This window comes from Panthera uncia, chromosome B4 (genome assembly GCF_023721935.1).
Source record: "Panthera uncia isolate 11264 chromosome B4, Puncia_PCG_1.0, whole genome shotgun sequence".
NCBI lineage: Eukaryota > Metazoa > Chordata > Mammalia > Carnivora > Felidae > Panthera > Panthera uncia.
In genome coordinates, this window is record NC_064809.1 from 67,154,853 (window position 1) to 67,173,618 (window position 18,766).

At 37.4% G+C, this 18,766-nt stretch overlaps 1 protein-coding gene across 1 annotated transcript in view; it reads left to right on the forward strand.

Annotated features, from left to right (window-relative positions):
* The window catches only part of LOC125918968 (PDZ domain-containing RING finger protein 4), a 139,896-nt gene that overhangs the window by 112,077 nt on the left and 9,053 nt on the right, over positions 1 to 18,766 (forward strand). The window contains exons 4-6 of the mRNA XM_049625297.1: positions 6,603 to 6,701; positions 9,225 to 9,287; positions 16,280 to 16,381. Coding sequence (XP_049481254.1) covers positions 6,603 to 6,701; positions 9,225 to 9,287; positions 16,280 to 16,381 — 264 coding nt within the window. The remainder of the gene's footprint in view (positions 1 to 6,602; positions 6,702 to 9,224; positions 9,288 to 16,279; positions 16,382 to 18,766) is intronic.

Consider the following 18,766-nt stretch of genomic DNA (forward strand, 5'->3'; position numbering starts at 1 on the left):
CCCATGATACTACTGCCGAAGCCATTTTCCACACTGCAAATCAGACTGTGTTACTTCTTTTACAATGATTCATCTTTACTTTTTGCAAATTATTTAGTACGGTGTGGCCATCCTTCCATGATATGGTCCTTGTCTACCTCTCCAGTTTTATTTTTCACCATGGCCCCTCACCACCCCTGTCTTAACCCTTAGATTTACACACATTAACTAAAGGTTCTTATAACTTGGCATGTTGGCTGCTTCCTATCTCTGTAACCTTTGTGTAGTCAGTGTTCTCTGCTTGGAAATTTGGTCTTGGTGAATGCCAGAGTCAATTCTATTATCTCTTCCAACACACTCTTATTAGATTCTTCCAGCAGGCCCCAACCTAGAGCTGACCACCATACCAGATACATTGGATTTCCTCTTGCTCCACCCCAAGTGAATGATAGTAATGCTTTGTAGATATGTATATGGCAATGGGAATGATCTAATGAGGAAAGAGAAACTGATAATATAAGAGAAAGGGAATAACTGAAAGAGAAATACTCATGAAAAAAAAATGTTAAAGGAGTGGCTTATAGAGCATGGGTGGAGACATTGGCCTTTGAGACAGTTGGGCCTCCCTTTTTCATTGTAATAGAAGGACAGCCCACAGCACAGATTGAGGTGAATTTGGATTGATATACTGAGTGGAAGGAAGAAGCAGCAGTTCCTATTTCATAGTTTCTTTTTTCTCCATGAAGCATGGGACGGGGTACTGGCTAAAAGTGAAGACAGAGAAGACACCATAGCAGATTTGCAGAGAAGGGGGGTATAAAATACCAGTCTGGGAGACTGGAAAGTTGAGGTAGTAATAATCTAGTGTCCAAAGGGCTGTGAGGCAAGGTCATGGATTGAAAGTGAGGAGGTCCCGTTGGAGATTTGAGAAAAGAGGAGTAACTTGACAAGGGAAGTATCAAGTGATTGTCGGGCAGCATTGATGGTCAATTTGAGCTTTGTGTTAATGAATTTACGGTGAAAGAGTCAGTGTGGTCAGCATCGATGTGCGTTTCCCTGCAGGACCATACAGCTGCTCAGGTGAGAACATGGGGAAGTAATATCTGGGTTCACTCATGATTGACTTTTTGCTGGATGATATGGTAGAAGCAGAGAATGACAAGGGAGTTGTAGATTTTTTGGAAAGATTGTCATGGGTAAGTGTGGTTCTAAGGCATGCAAAAAGAGATAGGAGGGCATGAAGGAATTATTGAATGTGAAAAGTGGAAGAGTCAGTAGGTTCATGGTCTAGTGAAAGAGTAAACATGCTAAAGTGGGAATTCAAGAGTACCTGTGCTGATCAGACAGTGGAGTGCTGAAAATAGATATTTTAAAAGAAAAGCAACTATGGCAATGACCTTTTATGAATAGTCTTTTCTACACATTGTGTATGGCATGTTGAACAATTTTATGAGGACCTCCTCCCCCCAAAACTAACATATAAATCAGAAAGTCCAGCCACAAATGACTGTAGGTATTTAGCAATGCCGTTAGTAAGCTAATCAATGGTCATTTCCGTGTTTGTCCAAAACTCAAGAGTCAGCTGTGAATAATCCTGGACTTCAGGATTTTTATAAAGGTAAACCACATGATCCTAGCACCTAAAAGCAACTGTTTTCTCTAAAGATACAACAAAAAAATAACTGACATAAACAGAGATTTTCCCTAGTTTCCTCACATGCCATTGTTCTTTGTTTTAGATGGAGCAGGACTGGGTGAGAGGCCATTGAAAAACATTGTTCATACAGTTAGAATGATTTTCTAGTTGCCACGGCAGAGGTAACACTACATAATTGGAGTATCACTTCTCACATACCTTGAATTTGTTCCCTATTTCTATTCCTGGTCCAGAATTACTGATTACTGGCATCATGAATCTACCCGCTCCTGATTAACAATATAAACAAAATTATTTTTTTTGTGAAGGTATAAAATTCATTCAAAATGGTAAGTTTATCACTTCCTAAGGTGGCTCAAAACACACGATGAGAAGCAGACAACCTGGACCCAGAAAAATGTGATTTCTATTATTTCCCAAAGGATCTAGGAAGCTCCTAAGAGGAGAAAATTGGAGTATTAAAATCTGCCTACGTTTCACAGCAATATCATTGATAAGGAAAAAGTAGTTGATGAAGGACTTGAGTTAGGGATGTTAGTGGAAAGATGTTACCATATGACCTTACTTTTACCCTACTGTCTCTATAGAAACATGATTTACTTACTAGTTGTAGCAACTTGTTTTAGATGTTTGGAGATGGGTGTGTGAGCCTGTTGTTGCCATAGTGATGTGGGTATTCCAGGATTTTGTTATTTATTTCTTGCTAAGTATTATACCTGGTTTCCACTATCAAGATAATGATATCGAAGCCATATTTTCACAGTAGACTATCTAGCTTCCATTAGCTGTGGGAGTTAAAATTTTTATACTTCCCATTATTTCTTTGTTTTAAATAAGTGTTTTGTTGGAACAACTCAGCATGGTATTCCACTAGTTACTAATCAACATTACAAAATGTAAGACAATGATATATGATTAATACTAAGCTTGTATAGTAGTGTATCTGTTGTCATATAAATATAAACCAGGAATATAAAATAAAATAATAAAATAATAAAAGGAAGATATGGATACAATAGACCCCTGTATCCCCTGTTTCCTGTGATTATCAGTTGACATCAATGACCATCCTGTCTGGCCCTGGTTCATCTTCAGACTTACATAGTACTGATTGCCTCTGAAATTTTCTCTTCATGGCTTGGGCCTCAGAGCTCTTTAGGGTTTGGAAACAGTTTGCCTTAAAAGCCTTTGAAGGTACTTTCAAGCCGCATTCTTCCTCCAACAACATAGTCGTATCTAGAAAGCAAAAGTATGGATTGTTTTTTTCTTTTTAAGTTCCTGGTTTCTCGTTAGACCCAAAAATAAAATACGTAAAAGTTTCACAGTACTGTAGGGCAACTGATTTATGTATAAATCCCATTCTTTCTATGATTGGAAGGATGTTTCACGGCAAGCTTTACTAACTTTAACCTTCTACTCCACCCTCAGTTTCCATGCAATTAGTTTCTCACAGGATTAGAAACTGCTTTTATTTTTTAAAGGGACTTTATACATGTTCCCAAAACATAGCATCTTAAAGCACATTTAAGCCAGATGAATGTAGTTTTACCAGGTATGTGAAGTGACTCTTCTACTCCAGTCACAAATGACTTCAGGATGGTTAGCAGCACCATCGTGCATGTCTGGCTTTGATTCGTATACACCTGTGAATTGTCTCTGTGGAGAAAATGTACAGAGGTAGCATTTCACTTTTATGTTTTTCATCAAACAGCTTGCTAGTGACAGAGGGAAAGGTATGAAAGTTGTTAGGGAAAACATTCTCTATTACCAGGAGGTTGTTTCTTCAGAAGTCAGAGGCTTGTGTGCTTTGTGAAAGGAATACTAAATTAAACCTGTACTAGAGAATTTCTTTCAGGTAATCAGGCTTTACAAAGCCACCTTTGCCTCATACAGACAAAATGCTCCACAGGTAGCTGCTTAGAAGTTATTTCATCATAGAATTAAAGTTACTTTGATTCCAAAATGTATGCTTCTGTTGTACTAATAGGAAATAGGCAGTGTCTGAAACATTCTCAACCAAAGAACTACTGGCAAGTCCACATTTGTTACTGGTGTCGGATGGTTTGTGGGATCCAGGAAATCTCACTTGAGCCTCCTTCAGAGCCTGGAATCCTACCACCACAAGTTTAGTCCTTTGAATTAAGGCTTTGTATTTCCAGTCTTTATTAGTATAAGCCAAACCCTAAGTGGGCAACATTTGAAATCATTATTGCAAGAATCAGACTCTTAACTATAGAGAACAAATACATGGTTGCCCTAGGATGGGGGGATGGGTGAAACAGGTGATGGGGATTAAGAGTATTTTATTACAATGACCACAGAGTAATGTATAGAATTGTTGGATCACTATATTGTACCCCTGAAATTAATATAACACCGTATGTTGAACATACTAGAATTAAAGTTAAAAATCTAATGAAAAATAATTATTAGTGATGATCTCTTTAAGAAATAATTTGTCAGTTTTCTTTATATCCCAAGAGCTACTTTTGAGAGAATAGAAGATAACATTATATGCCCAATTTTTCTAGGGGATCGGTACGATGGCAAACCTGAAATTCCAATGACTGCCTGGATAGGCATATCTCTAGGAACTCCATGCAGTTAGAAAGAAGTAGGAGGGTGCTGAGTGTCTTTAAAATGGGACGTCAAAAATAATATCAGAACAGGGAGGGGGACAAAACAGAAGAGATTCATAAATATGGAGATCAAACTGAGGGTTACGGGAGGGGCTGTGGGAGGGGGGACGGGCTAACTGGGTCAGGGGCATTAAGGAATCTACTCCTGAAATCATTGTTGCACTATATGCTAACTCATTTGGATCTTAATTTTTAAAAATAAAAAATAAAATTGAAAAAAAATGGGATGTCAGAATGAAAGATGAGACCTATTCTACACTTTTGCTTAGGTCCAATACGATGACCATATTGAAAAATTATGTTGGCCCAGGATCTTAGTCTTCTTTCCCTTGTGATTCTTGAGTAGATTCTTTGATCTGTGGCACTGAAATCTTATGGGTGGATTCTGCCTTTCTTATCTAAATAGATTGGTTCCATTTTATTGCAAAACATTTCATCGTGCCTCTTCTAAGCAAACACCAAAGCCGTGGCACGGCATTGAGAATGTAGAGAAAACACTCACAAAAGCAAAGCTCCTTCTACTAGTGTCTTCCCACAGCACAGGGAATTTCTCCCCTGCTATTGGAAGGACACTGAAAGTCAATGCATTTTAGTTTTGACTACAGCTCCTCATTTGCTTTAATTTAAAGGTCCCAATCTCAGTTCTTTATGGAGTGTTTAGGTTTCCTTGTAGGTCTCTTAGGAATCATAAGCTTCTTTACTCTTTAACTGTATACTGCACTTCTGTAATTGAAGCTCTTTTGTTGTTGTAATTTCTTCCTAATGTTACAGTTTCAGTCAAGTGTTCTTTCCCTGTGGAGGCATTAATTATGCCCAGTTTTGAAAATACCCTTGCTTAGTATATACTTTTTACTTCCAGTGCCAAATCATACCACTGGTTCCTATTCTTCCCCAAGGTGAAAGGTTTACCACCTTTTTTCTTTACTGTTTAGCACTCACCATGCCCTTTTTCACCAGTTAGAAAGTCATTCTTCATAGTTTTCTGAAGTTCACCAATTTATGGTACATATCTCAGGACAGAGGATCTAAATTTTGTTTTGTTTGCTATCAGCTATGAAATTATTGGTCAGTAGAGCTTATGAGAGTCTCCCCTGGCTAAGGATTTACCTATGGTTTATAGCATGTCATTAAAATCAAATGGTTATTTTCCAATGGCAAAGCCTTCACTGAGATATCAAATTGAAAGGGAGGATCCTTCTTCAAATGTAGCAGAGAATAGTGGAAAATATCCTGTTGTTTGAAGTTAGGTGATTTTTCTTTTATTTAGTCCTGGTAACTGTTTCAGATAAAACACAGTTAGATGGATTCTTACTATAATCAAACTTAATAACCTTCTTTTCATTCACATACACACATGCATACACACATACACACACAATCCATCTCCCACTAAAGAGGAAAGCCTACTTAATTATTTTTTTACAAAAAGTTATATACTCTTCATCCAATTAGGAACAAGTTCCCCATGATGAGAACATCAATTTGTCTTTTAGTGCTTGGAATTAAGCGATTTATCCTAAAGTCATCTGTTTCTGAGAGTAGTACAAGTCTATTTCATTATATAAAAATGAAGTACACTGAAATTTATTATTATTTTACTGAACATAAATCAGGAAACAGATTCAATATACATTACCTAAGGACTGACATTTCAAGCCCCTTAGCCATGTGTTTCAGTAAATGTGTTTCCATGTTCATTTACTGCTACATTTTGAATCATTGCCTCTGCCCATATGACTGCTGATGTCTCTCCCTTCAGCCTGAATGAACCCATTTCATTCCAAGGGTGAGAGCATCTACAAAATAATAGAAAACCTTGGCCTGAGCTACACAAAACACTTTCTTATTATCATACTGTACAAAACTCAAAAGAAGAATTGATAGAGTCCAATGTAGTATTTTTGTATTTGGACTTTGTTTTATTAAAATATAAATAAAATCACAGTAGCTCCCAATATTTTTGTGAACATTTCTCTGCCTACTTTGACAGTCTCCGATATTTTATTGATTCCATTTTATTGATTTGTGCATATTTTATATTTTATTGTATAATTTTAAGGGGTTTTCAGTTTATGATTTGATACAAAAGAATTGCACTTATCTCTCCAATTGTACAATGAAAATTTGAAACATTGGCTTGAATATACATACAGAAAAACACATTGAAGGTAAATTTGGGTGATACTGGTAACATAAGTTAATTTCAAATGCTGGGCAATAATTACGAAAAGCTCCTAACATGACCCGGAGAGTATCAGTGAGTTCTCCATTCTGCTGTGGGATTTCTCTCTGAGATAAATGTCGTTCTGTGTGTGTTTTTCTCTCAGGAGGTCGAGCTGTGTCGTGTTAGCAGTCAAGAGAAGCTGGGCCTGACAGTCTGCTACCGAACGGATGATGAAGAAGACACGGGCATTTATGTCAGCGAGGTAAGAAATGCCGAGGAGGGTAAGGAGGGGGAGGGAGACTCTGAGGAATGGAGTCAAATGACTGGCAATGAGAAAATCCTTGGGAGGCTTGAATGTGAAGAATTGGCCATGTTCCAGTACTTGTCACTTTCAATTAGGAAAGTAAATTATGTTGCCCAGGTAATGTAATTATTATCAGCTTGTTTAATGTGGACAGTTTCACCACAGAATCCCAGTAAGGAAAAGTGCAAAAATGGGAACATTGCCTGAATTTGAATAAATTCCCCTAAGGATGCAGAAATTCAAGCAAAGTTTTCGATGAGAAAACGTTTGTCCTTCCATTCCCTTTATCAGTGCTGTTAACAAGAGCACTGACTAATTGCGTGTTAAATCTAATATCACCGATGTCACATATTTTACTCTGCTGGCAGGATTGATAAACTTGAATATCCAAGGAGTGTATCTATAAGTTTGTTTTATTCAACCCCATAATCACTGTCAGAAAGTGAGATACTTAAATGTGAAACACTCTGAGTGTTAATTACCTTGGAAAAACCGTGAAGCAAAATTTATTATTATAGGTGACTTTTTAAGACTCCCAAAAGAATCATTTTGAGAGTAGTAGGGTGTAATTTATTTTAATGATATGTACACATGACTAAAAATTATATACATGCAAACACACATATAGATGCATGTGTATTGTCTAATTCCTCCATATATATGTATACACACACATATATATGGGTGAAACTGTCTATGTATGTATGTATATGTGTGAAAAAGAAGTTAGAGAAACTAGATACTAATTGATGTCCCATGCTGTTTCAAGTGTTCTTGGCCATGATCTTAAAATCATTACCTAACTTATTCAGCTTCAGCTTCCTCAACTAGAAACTTGGTACAATGCCTATCTCATTGATTTTATAGAGGTGTTTAGAATATGGGAAAGATAAAGTATTTAATGCACTTTGAAAACTACACAGCTCTATAAATGTAAATGTTACTCTTTATCACTTTACTGACTGGCTCCTGCAATGGAAAAATCTCTAGAGAATATTTGACTGATATACCTCTTTTAAGTGGACAGCTATGATAAGTCTTCTAATTATGGTGAGGAAATAGAGAGAAATACCTGCAGAATTGTCCTTTGTAATATGTAACGAGGTACAGATGTTGACGTTAAGCACTAGGTTGATTACAGTTCTGCAGGTAAAGTTTTAGATTGTGAATGGCTTCTCAATAGGATACAGTTAATTAATCATGCCTCACTTCCCTCTAGTGAGTCTCTTATTTACTATTTAAATATGTCAGCTTTGGAGCTTAACTTTCCAGGGATAATAAAGAAGCTACAGGAATTGAACATATGTACTTGGAAGGAATATTTTCCTTATACATCTTACATGTAATTATAGTGTCTTTGTTCTTAATTGATCACTTAAAATTCACTTATTAGGTGGATAAGAAAGTAGTATCTAACATCTGGACAGGATGGATCAACCTCATGGCTATACTTGAAATACTTTGCTTGAAATAAAAGCTTTGATGTAATAAGTTCAAATAAATGGCTTAGAGCCATCATGTAAAATGTGATAGATGGTATTACCCCCAATGAACTGTGTTTGGCCCATTAAAATGTTGGTAAACTCTAAATAGAGTCTTAAATATCTATTTATTCTAAAATAACTTATAGTTAATAACTTTACCCTATAATGTAAGGTAGAGCCTAGTAATAATCTACATGGATAGGATTTATTTTTTCATTTTTTGAGCAACATCAATTATAAATCTCTATAAATTAATGTGCTCATGAGACAGAAATTTCTTTAATAAGTATGGACTTATTGTATAGCTGTCAGCTTTTCTAAGACCACTAAACCAGGATTTAAAGATTACTCTAGTAGAAAGCAAATTTCCTGAGTCCAGAGAATTCTAGTATTAACATCTGCTAGAGATCATGTCCGCTGAAGACCATACCTGACGGTCTGGATACAGAAATGAGTGAATGGATGTAAAAAAAAAAAAAAAAAAAGAAAGAAAGAAAAAAAGGAGAAGGGAGAGGAGAGGAGAGGAGGGGAGAAGAAGGGAGAGAAGAAAGAAAGAAAGAAAGAAAGAAAGAAAGAAAGAAAGAAAGAAAGAGAAAGAAAGAAAGAAAGAAAGAAAGAAAGAAAGAAAGAAAGAAAGAAAAGAATAGAAAAGAAAGAGGAGGGAGGGAAGATGGAAGGAAGGAGAGAGAGAAAGAGTGGAGGGAGGAGGGAGGGGTGGAAGGAGAAAGGGAGGAAAGAGAAAAAGGGAGGGAGAGAGAGAAGAATGGTCTTCAAATTAAGTTCTGTTCTAGTTATCTTTAATTGTATTATTATTAATTCTAAAGTAGTCGATTTATATTTTTAGAATCAGTGATATTTGACAGAAAAATTTGACATGCATTGTGTAAATCAGTACAGAATTTTGAACCAGGTTACTAAACATATTTTTAACCATATTTTTAAGTTTCTGGGGAAATATTGCATATCCAGTTGAAGATGTGTGTTTTCTCCATTACAGGTAGATCCAAATAGCATTGCTGCCAAAGATGGCCGAATTCGAGAAGGGGATCGTATTTTGCAAGTATGTGGCATAGTCATTTCCTCTAGTTTCCTACTATTTGTTCAGTAGTTTCAATTCTATTTAGTTTTTTATAAAAAAACTAGGAAAAGAATTTGTCTTTTCTAGATATTAACATTCACAAAACATGAAGCTATCATGTAAAAATGTTTTTAAAATGAGGATGGTACCATTCATTAAGAATTATTAGCTAATAATTAGTGATTGAGGCATCATCTCTGGACTTGGATAACTCCTCTTCAACTTCCAGCACCACCACTTACCTAAGCACATTACTTAACCTCTTATCGTAAGCCTGTTTCCTCATCTTAAAATATGATAATGATAAAACGTATTGTTGCAAAGGTTAAATGTGATTATGCATGTGATATGCTTCGCACACGGCGTGGTGAGTAATAAACATTAACTTGTATTACTACCAGCAGTGGCAGCATCAGTTACTGCTGCCTTTTCCAGAATAAATTAGGTAAACATGGATTCCTGTGTTCCATTGCTATATGAAAGTCTGGAAGTCTGAAGAATTTTATTTGTTGCTGGGGACGGGTGGAGGGGAACGCCTTCTTTTCCTCATGGAAATGTGAAAACATAGAGACTATTTAAATTTCAGTTTAAAGATGATGAGCAGCTCATAAGAGGGGAGGTGGAGCTGGTAAGAATTCCAGGCCAAATTAGGAATAACCCTGAATGCCAGTTTCCGCCCTAAACCCACCTTGACCCCCTCTGTCTCCTCTGAGTCCTTTCCCATGCAGAATGGCTACAGAAAGACACACAACTCCCCAGCTTTTGTGTCCAGATTAATCCAAGATAATAACAGAGGCCTGTCAGGGTTGAGTTTCACTGCAGATCACAACTACGAAGTGGGGAAGATGACTTAAAAGCCGAAGTGAGGGAGCTATAAACTGTTAAAACATTCCGCATAGCTTTTAGTCTTTGTGATAGACCTACAGTTCCCATTTCTCCTTCCTAAATGCAAACCCCTGAAGAATGTTTCTTTGCATTTGACGTGAATGGATTCAACACTGTGCCTAGAATGAAGGCTTCAAAAATAGACAAGATGCCATCCCAGCATTTGGGGCATTCCAGGGGTAGTTAGGAAGACAGCTGCATACACAGATGATTACGATGCAGTGTGTGGCATTGTCATGATAGAAGTGTGCTCACGCTGCCCTGGGCACATACCAGAAGGTTATTCTGCCCAGCCTTCTGTTAGTCTTTCCTTTCTTCGGGGTACAACTCAACTGATTCACAGCACTTCTTCATACCCTTTCTCTTCTCTAGCTAGATGCTGCGGAACTCCTTTTCCATCAAGGACCCTCTGCTAAGGCTCCAATTAGGAAAGAATAAAAGTATGAAATAGTGGTCATTCATGGTCCTGCTAATTTTTCAGAAACTTCAAGAATATGTAACTTCTATTTCTATTGCTCCCTAAGTGGCGACCTGTAGTTTAACAAAATGGAATGTGTCATAGGCTATATCAGGGGAAGGGAAATCAGGTAACCAAGGCACAGTCTTGTTTGCTACCATATTTTCGATGTCTTTCTCAATCACACATGAATAAATGAATGAATGAAACATAGGTATTTAGTGGAAAAGGTAATAGGATAGATGAATCAGATATGTAGTAAAGCTTTACTGATACAGCCTCATTAAAAAATAAGGGCACATTTTTTTGTGTGAATCACCCAGATAATGAAACCTCCAAACATATTTTATTATTATTTTGATTTGGAAGTAATTATAAATGTATTGTTCACCTTGTTGACATCTACAGTTGAAAATACTCAGTTGAAAAGAATGTAACCTTTTTTTTAAATGTTTGTTTAATTTTGAGAGAGAGCACAAGCGGGGGAGGGGCAGAGAGGGAGGGGAACAGAGGATCCAAGGCGGACTCTGTGGTTATAGCAGAGAGCCCAATGCAGAGCTTGAAGTCAGGAACCAAACTGTGAGATCATAACCCTGAGCCAAAGTCAGATGCTCAACTGACTGAGCCACCCAGCTGCTCCAAAAAGAATGTAACCTTCTTTTGATGCTCAAGGGTCTGTTGTGCCCAGCAGTCATTGCACAATGCAAGAATACAACAAAAGACTCAGTGGCTAAAAGGTCTGGAAGATTTTGTGCACCAATATAAAATCACCATAGTTGGCTACGTTTTCCGATGTGTTGGGTCTATTTTTTGTCATGTTTCTCTTTGTTTCCAGTCATCACTCCTTTCTCTGACCATCTACTCTCCACATTTGACACCTTGTACTGCACCCTCACTGGCTCCCTTCCTAATCCAGCTAACCACTGCCCCATAAGGTAGATATACAAATGCAGTTATTAAAATTGCATCTATTAGTTCTCAGAGTAGAGGTAGATCAAAATAAAGTACATGTGTTTTCATATGTGCATACTATATATTTTGACACTTCCTTATTCGTGGCTATATTAGAGGCAGATAAAGTTTTCCGATACAATATTTGCAGGATAATAAGGCATTCCTTAATGGAGTGGGTTCATTGAAGAAACAACAGCAGGATTGACAAAATTCTGTTGTCTGCCTGATTACTTTATATTCAGTGACAAATATGTCACACTTAATGAACAAATACATGTCACATTAAAAAGCCTAGAATTCAAGTCTATTTGCACACACAGGAAACAAAGAGTCTTAAGGGTAATGCTGAAATTATATTAAATAAAACTGTGACAAAATTGTACCCATAGACAAATAGCTCCCATATGGTTGATGAGGAGATTATGGGATACCCTGTAATGAGCAATTAATGACTCCTGTCTCAGGGAGATGAGAGGGAGAGAACGAGAGGATTTACTTCTTATCCTTGGAGTTTCCTGGCTGGCTTTTATTTAAATGAATCTCTTTAGGGCAATTGTGGTTTTAATTTCCTGTTCATGATGACCTAAGTAGAGTATTTCTATGGTCTGGTCCTCATTGTGAAACTAAAATTTTCTAAATGTACTGTATCATGGGACCTCACCCAGTGGCACCACCCACACAGATACATCGGATTGGCCCAAGGTAAGGATTATACAGAAGAAAAACCATCAACCACTTTCATGAGAGCATGTTCTAGATCTCATGTGTTTTTCTTCTTCAAGCCATCAAGTGTTCTGTCTTCCATGCCATTGCCACACACTTGTGGTATCAGATGTGTCCTCAGGAATTAATATGGGGAAGTCCTCTCACAAAATTGCAATGCTGAGTGAAGACAAGCATTTCTGAGCCCCAGAGAGAAAAGATTAAAGACAACATACGTGATCAGAGTGCTGTATTCTCATTTTCTCCTTGGGATAGTGAGTGTAGCAATATTGCATGTCGCAGCCTGATCTCATGTTGGCCAAAAACGTCAGCCATGTTCCTAAGGATTACTCTGATAAAATCCTGCAAAAGACTCAAGCAGTGGAACAATAAGACTTCAAATGAGCTTTCTCTCTCTTTCTCTGCCCTACACCTAAACTTATTTCCAGCATTTGTTCCTACTTTTTTACTTTCTTCCCCTTAGATAACTGTTCCCCCCCTGACTTCTGTTCTTTCCACTTCTATATCTCTGTACATTATTCACCTTCTTTCCATACTAAAATATAAGCTCACTTGAAATACATCGTTCCTCTTTTGCCTTAGATCCTGGGTTTTCAAATACATTCCATAGGTGGTGCCAAGAATTTTAGTTGCCCACCCACCTCTGGTACTTGCTAATATAGGTAACGTAAAATTTGGCACATTCAAGCAAAAAAGCTATATTAAACCATCTCTAGGCTTTTAGGGTTTTGCACACATGTGCACACACACACACACACACACACACACACACATATACACACACACTCACGCACATACAGCAGATTGGGCCCAATGTGAGATTTTGGCTGATTTGTAATACCATGAAACTCTTCTAAGCCAAGGCAATATCTGCTTTGAAGTCAATGTTTACATATGCCCAGACACAGATAATAAGACAAGACCTATTTTCTAGCACAAATTTTCCTCCTTGTAACAAAAGGTACATGGTGCCTTTCTCCTGGTTCTCTTTCCCTCTCTTTTCTTAAAATTAAAGTCTTCCATTAAACTGTGTGTCACACTGACACATCTATCTCATCTCCTCCCTGTGATTCTCGGTCCTTCACCTTTATGTCTGCCTGGTGTTGTCATGCACAGCAAACTGCCTTCCCACGAGCAGCCCTGTAGCCACAAGCCATCCTTCAGGAACAAAAGCAAATGAAGGTTGAAAGCTCTATCTGATTCCGTTCCTCAAATCTTTTCATTCTTTGCTGAAACCCATGGCTGCATTTCTTGCCCCAATATCAGTCTGGGTGTCAAACTCATGTCCTGAGTTCAATAGGATCTACCAACCGGTGGGCTAAAGACACAGTTTTGAAAGAGGAATGATAAATTACATTTTAACACCAGATTTCTATGGTGAATTCATTTCATTCCACCCATGATTCTGGGTGTAAATGTGTTTCTACAACATGGGATCTGTCCTTTCAGGACAAGGCATAGTGTGAGGACTGGAGACCATAGCTCTGGTCATGCTGAGTTCACAGAGGAGACAGATGAGTACCAACTGTAATGGGGCTGAAAATCTAAAACAACCACATTGTTTCTTGATGGTTCTCGAAGAGTTAAAAATACATATGAGATAGATGCATAGAGTACCAAACCACCTTTACTACTATGGACTTAATTATTGTGCATGAATTTTAATATATTTGCTCTATTTAGAAGAAAACAATCTTTCCTGTATGGAGGATTGAAATATAGACATCAATGATGTTATAGTAGTAATAATAATACTAGCAAGAACAGTAACATCAAAAGCACTACGTGGCAACCTAGAGCACTTCCTGTTTACCAGGCACTTGTTTCAACCCTAGACATGTATTGACTCATTTAATCCTTACAAGAACACTCTGAGGAAGGCACTAGTATCTGCACTTTCATATAGGGACCATCATAGTAACATCAAATAAACATGAATGAAGAGTATTTAGGATAGTGGTAAATGAACTTCAGACGCAGAATTTAGATGTATATACTTGAGCAAATAAAAGTAATGAGAATTAGATTTCACACAGAAAAGGTGAAGAGAAGCTGTGGGAGAACATCCACCTCCATCTTCCTAGGAGCAAACATGCCAACAGTGGAGGGAAGATGAATGATTAGGTCCGTGATTAATACACAAATAGGTGCATTGCAGACACAGTGTTAAGAATTACTATGAAATGGACGTAAACCCCCAAAGCTCAAAGAAAGTAAACATTTCCAAGTCCTTATTTTCAGACTACACCGAATTGGGGAGGGGGGAGGTGTAGTGGAATCCATCACTGCCAATTTATCTTCATTTGAGAAAAAGCCTTGGATTCAGTACAAAAATAGCTTTTCAGATGTATATTTATGAAAAACCACAAAATACCCTTTCCTATCATTAGTTACCATTTTGGAATCCTAGCTTCTGTTTTCTAATTTGATGAGTTTTATTGTGAGTTGCCAAAAAAAAAAGGAAATGCGCTTGAAACTTGTAAAAGCTGAATTTCCTATCCACATTTACAAGTGAAAAACAAAGGTGATATGCATTTGATCAGAGTAAGAAAATACAACATATGGTTGTATGATCCCCCCCCCCAGGCTCTTACTTATTTTCTGCTTTCTTTGTGTTCAGTATGTATGATAAGAGTCTAGGAATAAGAATAATTTACTGTGGTCCAAAGTTGAGATTCCTGGGCTTTGATAATTATATGTCCTTGTGTATCAGCCAGAATCCCAGAATCATCCAGAATCCCAGAATCCCAGAAACAAGGAGAAAATTCTCACTAGTCTACTTCATGCTTTTCAGCAGAAATCCGTAGTGAAATATGTTAATTATTGAAAAATTAGTCAGTACAGCCCATTTTCTATTTAATTTACTGAAATAATACTTATTTTAGATAGAATTACTTGACCTCTTCAACTAAAATTTCTTTCTGCATATTTTGATTATGTGCTATGGATCAAAAAATCTCATTGTCTCCATGGATTTGAACAATCAATAAAATAAAATAAATATAAAATATCCGAAGAAAGTCCAGTTAACTTGGAGCTAAATACATTTGAACGTGAAAATGTAGCTTACCATACAAACTTCAGGAATCTTATTTGCTGTGTCTGTAGAACTTAGAAAAAGGAAAAATATATGTGTGTGTGTATCTATATATATCTATATATATCTATATATAGATATATTGAATTCCACTGGAGTCTTTTTAATCCAAAGTTTACTCAAGCTTGGTTTCTTTCAAAAAGCCATTTTTACTCTGTATTAATTTTTAAAAAGTTAAGTATACCTAAGAGATGAGCCTTAAGAGATTTCATTAGTTTTGTTGTTTGAGGAAATGGATGAATCTTAGAAAGAGCTGGAGTGTTGATGAGGATGTTACCGATGCACTGTTCCTTGTTTTGATTATTTAAGCAATTGAAAGAGATCCTGAGAGTGATTTGGGGCAACTGAGTCAGACCCACACAAATATGAGATGATTAAATGAAAATGCAATCAGCAGTGGCCTGGGAGCATTGCCTGGTGAGAGATAATACTGTAGCTCTCTAATTGGCTCATAGCAGGCATGCAGGATGACGGATTTCAGTTGTGGTATTGCCAGTCCTGCTTCCCCCAGCACTATTATCTCAGAGTGACACTTCCATTACTCTGAGCGGAGAAAGATGAACGTCACCTGTCAGGGGCTGGTTAATTGTGTTGCTAGATGTATGTTGCCAGGGCGCAGGTTGGACATTTATGAACATAACTGCTTCCTCTGATGTCCGCCATCCTTCAGGGATCGATATGGCTCTTACAGTAAGCGCGTAATTGAGTGAAGGCACTTACCACTGAGGGGCTGGAGATGAGCCCATTGTGTGAGCTTCATTGTCCATACGTTCACCATAAATGAGCTGATATTTGCCATTTATTGTGTGCAGCATTGTGGAAATGGAAACTAATGTGCCACTTTCATTTGTTTTCTAGATAAATGGGGAAGACGTCCAGAATCGAGAAGAAGCAGTGGCGTTGCTGTCGAGCGAGGAGTGTAAGAGAATCGTGTTGCTCGTCGCAAGGCCGGAGACTCAGGTCAGAACACAGATCCAAAATCTGGAGACTGAACTTCACATCCATTGTTTGCTCGTCTATATCAAATCAGTACTGTGTTTATTTGTAAAGCTGAGTACCCAAGACATAATTAAGAGTCACCTTACCTAACCTACCAACCTGATCAACCTTATCTTTTTGAAAAAAGAAGGGAAAAAACACACAAAATGGAATCATTATTCTCTCCTTCCACTTGCCAGTTATTCGAATGAATTCATAAATGAAAAATGGTTGACGGTATGATTTTTAATTCTGTATGGATCCTTGCTCTAGGTTTCTATCTAAAAATATTTAATTGGCATATTAAGGTATCTTGAAAGAATCTTTAATGAGAGAATCATTAGCGTATCTAGCTATCAACTTAAACCTGTTTAGGACAACTTTATCAAATAAAGTGGCCAACATAGCATGGTGTCGTTCCATGTATAGTAAATGAATTTTTTCCAAGTTTAGGGTGACAAAAACATCTGTCCAGCCAAAACCAAGATGATAGCTTCTAGGGAAATTGCTTTTTATATCTTTACAGAGGACGATGTCATGACAGTCAAGGAGAGGTAATATGGTGAAAGAAAAGTGCTGTTGGTCCTTCTTTTTATATTCTTTTTATACCCTGCCACAATGCAGAAAAGGATAGCACATCGTCACCCTTCTGTCCATCTGTCAGTAGTTTGAGTGAAGTTGGTTATATCACCATTTGTCTCCCAGGCTATTGATCTGATATTTCTCAAACTCAGTAACTACATACTATCTATAAATTACATTGAGTAAGTGTATTTCAGTGTCAGACCAAATCCTGACTTGAATATAGTGGTTATAAAAGATCACCCTTTCGGCATATATTTCCTTTATGCCCTTGACCATTCTAAATGGTTCCCATAAAGCCTGCTATTGCCCAAGGCAGAGTAAAGTTACACACCTGAGGTGTCAGGAGTGGGGAAGGGAGCCTACACGACTGTGACACGACTGGCTGGACTGCCTATTTGGGAGTAAATTGAAAACTACGTATGAAATGTCACTAATTACCTGGAAATTTGGCAACCCAGTTAGTCTCACTGATCCCGTTTTCTTGAAAAAGAACAGAATAAAGGGATTAAACACATGTTAGTTAAATTCATGGTAAATTGAAGAGAACGGAGTAGTTATCCCTGTTATAGAAAAGATATTTTAATGTTTTAATGTGGGTTCCCTGCCCTTTCCATGTAACTGCTAGAGCACCTCATTAATTTAGAATTGAAGCATTTCCTTAAACCATGCCACAGAATGGCTATAATGGACTGTGGAAAGAATAGAAATTAATGACATAAGACTAGATCTATCGTTGATAGAATACATATGCTTGCTAGAACTGGTGGTATTTTCAAATATCTGGCTACACTCCTGATCCAGCAGGATCAATGTTGGAGGACGAATTTTCAAAGGAGACTTCCTTTCCACTGTTGAGGGGAAGATAACCGTCCTGCCAAAATCGGGATCTGCTTTAGCCCCTCGATCCTAAAGAAACCTCATGCCACTGGAAGAAACCTGATTGCCTTTAGAAAATCAGATTTCTATAAAAATAAGGAAAGAAAATGCATTTTAACACCAAATTTTTTAAAATGCAATTTAGGCAGTACATGCTATAAAATGCAAGAAAAAAGAAGACCAAAAAAAAAAAAAAAAAACATAAACTTGCCTTTATATCATCTATATTTTTTAATCAATTTCAGTATATCTTATTATTGCATTTTGGCATATGAATTTTATCCCAAGAGAATGTGGAAGTTTTTTGTGTGCTTTCTGTAGGATTTTTCTTTTTTTAATGTTTCAAATACTCTCTGCATTCTTGGAAATGATCTACAGATTTGCTGGGGGCAATATGGTACATCTGTGCAATATTTTTAAATAACTCATTTCTTTCATTCCCTGTCAACTTTCTTTCATTTTCTGCCCATTTTCCTCCTCAGACCATTAAAGATATTGCTATTCTGTCCTATTCCCCTTGGGACATTGGGACAGAGAGGGCTCCATAGGAACTTGTAAACACTACTTTTGAGACAATACAAGTTGTTCTTTTCCCTGAAATGCCATGTGTGTTCCATACTGTGCAGACAGATCCCCCTGTTTCATAATAAGAGCCCTCCTTTCTTGCAGCTCGGCTCAAGGGAAAGGTCTGTGGCATAGCCTGAAACTCAGACTGTCATGAATGCACATCTAGGTAGAAAGGGAGATACAACAGGGAAAGGAAGTGAGCAAGAAGGATCTCTCCTTACTTACTCTGCTGTGTATACCTCCAGCCTAGAGGAAAGACTTATCAGAGCAGACATACACTGACTACGGATGACAACTCAAGGATCTGTGGGATTAGTTAATAAGAAAAGAGTTATAGGG